Raw genomic sequence first — 9,432 nt, forward strand, 5'->3', positions numbered from 1 at the left:
TCCCACACACAATCTGAGATGCAGCCAAGAAAAACAGCCCTGATAGACAATGCTTCACTTCACCTGCTACAATACTGTGCATTTCATTTATGTCAAGAATATGTACAGTTAGGGTTCATTCACCTCATTATTTTGTTACATCTACTTTACAGTTAACCAGTCTCTCTTGGAAATAATAAATAACTGTTTTTAAAACAATTGCAGCTTTGCATTCAAAAGATCCACTTTCAATTTATAGGAAAAAAAATATTCACCATTTTTATAAACTGGCTGGCTCTCGAAAATAGAATTTAGACTCCACCAACTCTCTTTCTGCTTGGCAAGATTGATTTTACACTGCCTTCCATAAGTAGATTACCAAAGGAAAATGAAACATCTTGGGCTTTATCTAATGCTTTGCTTCACCAGCCCTACCAAACGTCAAAATATATGAGCAAATGTTAATTCTCTTTGCAGCTTTATTGTAAACACCTCCCTCTTAACCTCCTCAATTTCTGCCTGAGCAAAAAGGAAAAAAAAAAAAGAAAAAAAAGGAGAGAGAGAGAGAGAGACAGAGAGACAGTCAGGGAGGGAAGGAAATAGAGAAAAATCAGCCGCCACCACCAAAATACCATCAGCACTTAAAGGAGACCATCTCTTTAAAATGCCTTTACATTCTAAACTGCATTAGCCTCCCTTCCTATGATATAATATAATCCAGCCTGATCCTGACTTCACCTACCCCCTGGGCCAAAGAAAATAGATTCAAAGTCTGAATTCTCACATGTTTTTACAGCCCATCTTCAAGACGCGCGCTCCAATTTTTTTAAAAGCAAACTCCCCTATTTTCCAACTGGTTTCCACAAGAAGAAACTCAAGATAAAAATTTCAGTCCCTTATAAACTGACACCACCATCTCAAAATGTCAATCTGTGCATTCCAATAAAACACGAACCATCAATCAGAAATAATCTGTCTCCTGCAAGATTTCACTAAAGTTCACAACCGTGAGATGATTTTGTTGGCATCAACTACGGAGCTTTTCTTTTTTCTTGAGGGGGAGGGAGCACCCGGCTCTGATTCACCAGTATATAAATTTTTTCATAGCACCTAATTTTCGGTATTTGCTTCGTAATGATTCCTTTTAAAATGTCCTTCTCGAGATAATGTTTTTTGTTTTTAATCTCTGCTCTCCGTTCAGACAACTACATGTACAAAATTTTATAGGCTTATAAGTCTGCACGCTATATATAAACGTAAATAAAAACCTAGAGGTCAACATAAATAAAATAAAACTTTATTTTTTAAATAAAATTATGTTTTGGTTAAAGAAAAGATAGTGTGTCATTTTGTTAGTAGTACAGACAATTTTTTATCCAAAAGAATACATTGTGCTTTATTGTGTCATTTGTCTGAATACAGACTCAGTGGAATATCTAAATGATACCCTGCTCTGAACTCCAAGTTGAAAGTAAGTTTTTATTATACTTGAGGGAAACAATGGGTTCAGCTGCTTATTGCAAGGAGCAATTGTCAAGGGAGAGTTAAACTCAATTACTGTAACCATACTGAATAAAAAATACTGCCAAGAACAAAAATACGCCTGGGTAAAGACAGCCACTGAATAAAAAAATCGACATAAAGCGTATCAAATATTTATTTATCTGGGCAACAAAGGACTATGATACATTGACAGGCATGGAAACTACTGCCGGCACAACTCAATACAATACAACTATAACTGCTTCCAATATGGCCAGTGGAAATACAGGATACCAGGTGGTCCCGAATGTTTGAAGTTCTTTGGAAAAAAAAAAAAAAGAGAAAAAGAAAAACAAAAGAAAGGGAGAAGGAAAAAAAAAATAAAAAGAGGGGGGGAAGGAAAGAAAAGCTAAATCTTGTTTTAAAAGACAATATTAATTTATTGCTCTGATGGTGCTTTCGGGAGAAGGACAGTGGATGAAAATATCTTCTTTCATTTTCCACAACACATAAGGGTTGTAAAACCACTAACATGTTTAAAAACCTTGCCAGGGTCCAACATCACTTTATTTTATCTTCAATGAGAAACTAAATGTCATACTAATTATATATAAAAATTCATGGTTTTTTATTTGTTCAGCTGCTTCATTGTCGCCTTTAACATGCTACAACAGGGCTAAAAATGATGAATCCCAGAGAAAAACCCCCAAAAAACCTCTGATATCTAAATAAGTACCATGAACCACATGATGAACTAAGAGGGGAAGATTTAAAACCCACTAAACAAGAGGTAAACGAGATCACCAGATAAATAAAAAAAGGCTTAAAACAGACTCACCATATTTACAATTCCCATTAAATTACACATAAATAAATATATACATACATGAACACTGATTCCCTTATATAATAACCGTGAATCGTGTTGCAATAGAAAGTTCAAGTTGGTCGCTTTACCTTGGACAGGAAAAAGTTCTACAACTGAAGATATGACATGGAACTGCTTGTGTTTTGTGTTCAAGTTTATTCACAATACTGATAAAATGTCATCAGTCCTTTTTGCCTCTTGTTTGTTTGCTGTTGCTGCTGCTGTTGTACTTTTTTCACTTTTTTTTCGTTTTTAATATGGCTACAATCTTAACTGAAGTTTATGTAAGGGAAGGTGGTGATTCAGTCCGGTGAAGCTCATAGAATTTTTTAAGTATTATTTATTTCTTTTTGGTTTTTTTTTTTTTAATTTTTATATATTTTTTAGAAAAAAAAAAAAAAGGTCCTTTTCTTTTTTTTGTTTGTTTTGTTTTTGTGGATTTTTTTTTCCTCCTTTTGTTTTATTTAAAAAAAAAGTTCACAAACTCAAGACAGAACTTTTTTTTTTTTTTTTTATCCTTTGCTGGCTCCGTCCCCCTGTTCTGTTCTCTCAGGCTCCAAACTGGGGTGAAACGATGGCGGCGGCGGCGGGGTGAGGGGAAAGGGGGGGTGGTGTAAGTTAAGAGGGAGCAAATGTAAAGGCGGATGGATGGCTGGGAAGGGGTGTGTGGGGAGAGGGGCTGAGCGGTCCCGCCGAGTCAGGAGAACAGGATTGGCAGGAGGACAACGCTCCGTTCTGCTGCTGTAGCCTGGGGTGCTGGGTGCAGGGGAGAGGGAGGAGGGAGATGATGAACGGATCGATGGGTTATGAGGGGGAAGGGAGAGGAGCTGTGTGTGTGTGAGGGAGGAAGGAGGAGGCGGAGGGGAGGAGGTGGAAGGGGGGGGAAAATCCTCACTTTCGGTGTTTCTCCTCTTTGTCGCCGCTTTTGGTGCTGTTGTCTGTGTGGCTGTTGGGGTTGTTGCTGAGGTACATTTTGTCCATGGCCTTGAGCGCCTCGGTGAGATAGTTCTGCAGGGCGGTGACGGCGGCGCAGACCGCCGGGCTGCCGAAACCGTGCGAGATGAGGTTGAAGTGGGTCAGGCAGCTCTGGATGCCCGGCTCCAAAATGGGGTTGGGCCGCGAGTTCCCCAGGGGAGATCGGTCCTGAGCCAGCAGGTCGGTGAACTCTTTACAGATCTGTCTGTGGCACAAATGGAGCAGAGAGACAGAGGGAGGGAAGGATGGAAGGGGAGAGAGAGAGAGGGAGAGAAATGAACCATCACTGGCGGCGGCAAAGCCTGTGCGTGCTCCCTGCCAGCTCACACCAGCCCCTGGGTGAAGGGGGCTGCTGCCCACGAGTGCACGCACACACACACACACACAGAGGGCTCTCTGGCCTCCCCCTCTCCTCCACACATCCTTCCCCCTAATTCCCACCCCTCCCCAGCACCCACAACCCTCTCCCCATCACCCACAACCCTCTCCCCATCACCTCGCCTGCGCACACCCATCACCTCCCGGCCCCAACCATCACCAGGACAAACAACAGGCACACACACATGCACACACACACAGACACACACCTCCCACCGACCCCCAGAGTACAACCACCCCTCCCTACATCCCTGCCCAGCTGGGTTTTGGTGCAGTCAGGTAGTTTAAAGTCCCCCAGCGAGTCGGAAGGGAGCGGATGGCAAAGGCGGGTTCAGGGATTTATCCAGCTTTTGGAAGATATCTCTTTTTTTTCTTTTTTTTTTTTGGAACTGGGGAGAGGCACCGGCCTCTTCCTCCACAAGGCTCCCTCCAGGAAGAGGGAGTGAGGGCAAAGAGGGGAATCGAGGCTTTAAATTAGGGTATTCGGAAACATTTATACGTGTACACCTCTACCTCCAAATCCAAAGGGACCTTCCCGCAGAGGGAAAGGCTGACACTAACTGGGGTCTGGAAATTTCCTTTCCAGGGAGGTGGGAAGGGAGGACAGGAGGGCATGGAGCAGAAGTTAGGTTATATCATCCAGCCGCTGCACAAATGGTTGGGGAAATAACACACCTTATAGCAAGATGGCTCAGAGGCGTGTTGAAACAGTTTGTATTCTAAAACCCGCATTAATGTCTCCCAGCTATAAAGCGGCTCCCATCTTCTCCCTGCGCCCTCTGGCACTGTGCCCTTTGGTGACACCTCCATTGGTAATTAAGGGCTACTAAACAACCCTTTTAATTTCCAGCAAACATATCAAAACAATCATTTTCTTTTCACGCACCACCTGGAAGTCTAGGCAGCCCCACCAATGATAAACTCTGCTAGCGTTTTAACTGCGTACAGATTGTCATTTAAAATATATTTTTAATATCCCTATATTCACTAAGTAACAGAGCTGCTTAGGCAGAAAGAACCGCTGCAGATTTTAATGAACTGAAATCAGTTTAATGTGCCAGTTTTATTTTACTGTCAATGGGAAGCCTTCCCCTTCTACCTAAACGGATAAGCTAAGTGAAAAGGCCCGGAAAATGTTTTGCTCTGAAGAATTACTGCTTTTTCTTTAACTAAACATCCACCCACAATTTTCACGACTCGCTTTCAAGGGGTAATCTGCACCGACTGACTTGATGGAAACCAAGCTGGGTTATAGAGTTCGCCAGTAGCAGGAGGGCAAACGCAACCCCTTAGAATCTGCAAAACCATCAGCCACTGGCGATATGGCAAACGCTCACAAATAAAAGCCCCTCTCACAAATAAAAGCCCCAAACCCGAGTTCGTCGCCCTCCCCTCACTTCTGAGCAACATGCCAGAAAGGTAAATGTCTTACTTTGTAGCTAGAAGCATGTTTTTTCTTGTGACTTGCTCGTTTGGATCGGAATGTTGTCGGTTGAGAAATTCAGCTACTGCTTTGGCAGGAAATTCTGTCTCACAAACGTACCCAAAATCTCTAGCTAGATGTACTGCTTCTCCTGAAAAAGGAGGCACGGGTGGGGATGAGAGGGAAACACAGCTCATCAGTACACATCCAACAGAGGCAAAAATCCATTAGGAAAAAAAGCACTACATTCTCCTTGGGCTTTTCTGCTAAAAGGCTTGGACTTTTTTTTTTCTTTTTTTCCTCGCTTTGAAAAAGGCAGGGTAAGAAATGCTAATCACATCTTATCTTGCAGGAGTTTTCTTTGCTTCAGTCCAGGGCAATGCAAATGTGTATTTTCATGACAATTGTAACAAGTGAAATCTCCCATAAGATTTTTTTAAAGTTTACATTGACTAACAGATACTTTTAGACAGGCAGGCTCCATCCACCTACAATGTGAGCTCAGATTTACATATCCATACCTACACCCTATACACAGCCATTTACCTACATTCCATTCACAGCTATTTACTCTGGAAACGTTTGATTGCCTCAGCCACCTCTCCATATTCTTTTGCAATGCATCAATGATTAATATTGATCATAATTACTCCTAGAGCTCTTCTAAATAAAATGCATTAAACAGCTAAGTGTTTAAAATTTAACTTGATCGCATATAATTATATGTTCACCCCCAAACGATTAACCATGAGAATTTTAAGGTCATTCCACCGAGTCTGTCTGTTTTGTTGATTTTCAAATCTTTGGTTTTAATTTCCTGAACCAGTTGGTTTTTACTGCAGGGCTTCCTGCCATTAGCTCTAGCTCCGGAAGAACGCATGCGCCAATTAGAGCTTCAAAGCCTCAGTCCAGTGAGCTTGTTTCCATAAAATGGAGCGGATCATAAACAATAACAGTACTCTAGAAACTGCCTCATCGCTACAGGACTCAAAAGCTCCAGCACTGTTTATACTATCATTCATCCACCACCCCCCCTCCAAAAAAAAAATTAGCCACCATGCTAAGTTATCTGGAGATTGGGCCTCTGGTTTTGTTTGTTGTTTTGGCTTTTTTTTTTTAAAATCATTCTTTTAAAGCCATTGTATGTGAAAGCCAAACAGAACAATAGATTACCATAAAAGCTTCTCCATATTCATTAACATTGCAAATAATGTTAAGCATCTACCAAATCTAGACTTTTTACAAGTTTTCCCCTTGTGATTTTTCACTACAGCCCGTCCGTGCACTTACAGAGCCTTTTCAAAAACGTGAAGACACAGTCATTTTCACAGCGTAAATATACTGCAGCCGCTAATCCCCATGTTTTTTTTTAAAAAAAGAAACAAACCCAGACGGCTGGCATCGCGCACCACTTCTTCCCCCGTCCCTTTGAACATGAAACATTTCTCGCAGAAGGCAAAAGTGACAACAAAACAAACCAACAACTTCCCTCCTACACAACCAAACTCAAGCTAAACCTGCGCAGCCCCGGCTGAGCTTGGAAGCGCTTTGTGGACTGAACCAGTCTAAAATGTCATCGAACCCACGAGCGAGGGGATGGGAGGAAGATCTTTTTGCTGGCCTTGAGCTTACTTTGTGCCACTCTGTCTGACCCAGCAACTGCTTCCAAAGCGAATGATTGCAAACTCTTTGACTGTCCCACCTCCCAGTTCTGACAGCGTAGGACATCTCGGGGAGCTAAAAGTAAGTTGCAACTTTTCTGGCCAGAGCTAAGTAGAGGAGAAGGCTACAGCCAAGGAAACGACATAGCCAAGGAAACATATGTTCTGAAAATGAGAACCAAAAGGGAGCGGGGCTGGGGGGATGGCGGTGGTGCAACTTTGAGGCTTTCAGGACACCATTAATTCATGGCTGAGGTCAAGGATTCCCAAATTAATTCAGGAAGTAATGGTCACGCATTTCTCCAATGCAGATGTCAGAAAACTTAAAATGATTTACTGTTATGTGGCTGCGGGCTGGGAGGGAGAACAAACTTAAAGTAGCTGGAGTTTCTGACATTTAAAATTGCTTGGCTGTCCACCTGTGGCAGAAGGATGGCCGTGAAGCCTTTAAGGCTCTGCTCCCCGTAACTTCCAACTCAACACTCGGGGGTCACTCACAGGGCTGAGCCCACAGCCCCTGTGGGCAGGGATGCTCCCCGTGCTGCTCCCGCTGAGACCCACGGACTCTGGGGAGAGATTACTCACTTGAACGAGGGAGCGAGATGGGGCCCTGAAAACGTTTCGTTCAGAGCCTCGAAAGCAAATAAAAATAGTGGAATGCAATGCTGAGTCTGCAGGACGCGCCAAATCCGCTTCAGGTTAAAACCAACGGCAAAGGCACACAATTAAAAATTTTTTTTCCGAGGCACAGAAAATAACGCGCTTCCAATTTCCAACGAGCAGCACCAACTCGGGGGGGGGGAGAAGAGGAAAAAAACCCCAACAACAACAAAACCCGACATCAAGTTTTCTCCCGTTAGGCAAAAGCAACAGGCAGATTATCCAAAGGCTTTTGGAGTCACTTACCCTCCACCAGCGAGGTGAGCAAGGTAACGTTAGCAGCTTTGCGCCTCCCAGCCGGCAGGTTTAATCCTATTTTGTCCAGTTTCTCCCTCAGAGATCTCCCTCCGTTTTTAGACTTCGCCCTGCCCCACGCAAAAAAAAAAGAAAAAGGCATTGAGACACGGGGCTGGCGGGGGGACACATGCTCCCAACCACATCGTCTTCCCATGGAGGGGAGTAACAGGTTTGGGGGACACACACACACATGTTTGTGGGGGCTGAAGGGCGAGTGTTGCTGAGTCTCAGCCACAGGGATGGGGCTTTGGGTGGCTCCATGTCTAGGGAACAGGGGCTCCCTCTCACTCAGGTCTGGATCAGCCCCCAAGCTGGCGGGGAGCTCAAGGCCATGTTGTGGCCAGGGCTGGACTGGACCCCTGAGGTGCCACCTCAGCTCCCAAGGTGCCACGGACCTGGGGAAAGGAGCTTCTCCCCGCAGCCCCCGGCTGTTACGGGGGAGGCAGGTTTGTAAGGCGGGCAGCACCCGTCACCCCCACAGAGCACCCCAGGCCCCACACTCATCCCTGCCTGGCCCCTCTGTGGCTTTTCAGCAGAGCCAGGCCAAGGTGGGAGCGGGCTTAATTAATCCTGGACGTTATTCCATGCCCGGGCATTGCTTAATTGCCTGGGTGAGACCTGGGGGTGGCAGGGTGAGCACCCACTGGTAACCCCCCCTGACTCCTGGTGGGTATGCGGAGTGTGTGTGTGTGTTCATCACCATGACGGGATAGTCTGACATGGGTGGGGGGACACGGACACACACCGGGCACCCACCATTAACCCCCACACACACACTCCCAGTGGGTGTGCGGAGGTGTGTGTGTGTGGGGGGGGTGTTCATCGCCACAATGGGACGATCTGATACAGGTGGGGGGACACAGACAGACACCAGGCACCCACCAGCAACCCTCACACACACACACACACTCCCGGTGGGTGTGCAGAGGTGTGTGTGTGTGGGGAGTGTGTTCATCGCCACAACTGGATGATGTGACACGGGTGGGGGGGACACGGACACTGGGCATCCACCAACTCCCGGTGAGTGTGCGGAGGTTGTGTGTGTGTGGGGGTGCATGGTCATTGCCACGACGGGATGACCTGACACACACCGGGCACCCACCATTAACACCCCCCCCCACTCCCAGTGGGTGTGCAGAGGGGTGTGTGTGTGGGGGGTGTGTTCATCGCCACGACGGGACGACCTGTCACGGGTGGGAGGCCACGGACAGACCCACCGACGGGGAGGGGGGGGTGTATGTCACACAAGGCCGCACGTTGCCATGGTTACAGCGCCCCCCCGGCCCGCCTAACAGCGCAGCCCGCCCCCTAGCGGCGGCCTCCCCAGCGCCCCCCCACACACCTCGAGGCCTTCCTCATCCTCACCCTCCCTCCATCCCGCCCGGCCCGGCCCGGCCCTGCACGGCGGGCGTTATCCTCCGCCGCCATCCCCCCCCGCCTTCCCCGCTCACCTCCGCAGCACTCCGCCCAGCAGGGAGGCGTTGAGGCACTCGGGCGGCGAGAGGCGCCGCTGCACTTCCGCCACCGTGACCTTGTACTTGGAGGTGGAGCTGAGCAGCGAGAGGCGGCCCGGCACCGAGCAGAAGACCTCGTTGGGGTTCACCACCCCGCCGAAGAGAGCGTCCTTGTTGATGGGGATGGAGGAGACGGCGTTGTTGTTAGACTTGGAGAGGGACACGGGGCCTGCAGGGAGGGAGGAGCAGGGAGGT

At 46.7% G+C, this 9,432-nt stretch overlaps 1 protein-coding gene across 1 annotated transcript in view; it reads right to left on the reverse strand.

Annotated features, from left to right (window-relative positions):
• Nucleotides 1–2,787: 2,787 nt before the first annotated feature.
• Nucleotides 2,788–9,432, reverse strand: part of TFAP2A (transcription factor AP-2 alpha (activating enhancer binding protein 2 alpha)) — a 14,768-nt gene continuing 8,123 nt past the window's right edge. Inside the window, exons 3-6 of the mRNA XM_014940778.1 lie at nt 9,175–9,432; nt 7,673–7,791; nt 5,115–5,256; nt 2,788–3,509 (exon numbers count right to left, since the gene is read on the reverse strand). The exon at nt 9,175–9,432 is cut by the window's right edge and continues 53 nt beyond it. Coding sequence (XP_014796264.1) covers nt 3,221–3,509; nt 5,115–5,256; nt 7,673–7,791; nt 9,175–9,432 — 808 coding nt within the window. The 3' untranslated portion in view covers nt 2,788–3,220. The remainder of the gene's footprint in view (nt 3,510–5,114; nt 5,257–7,672; nt 7,792–9,174) is intronic.

The sequence above is a fragment of the Calidris pugnax genome, unplaced genomic scaffold (assembly GCF_001431845.1).
Source record: "Calidris pugnax isolate Ruff unplaced genomic scaffold, ASM143184v1 scaffold8, whole genome shotgun sequence".
Lineage (NCBI taxonomy): Eukaryota > Metazoa > Chordata > Aves > Charadriiformes > Scolopacidae > Calidris > Calidris pugnax.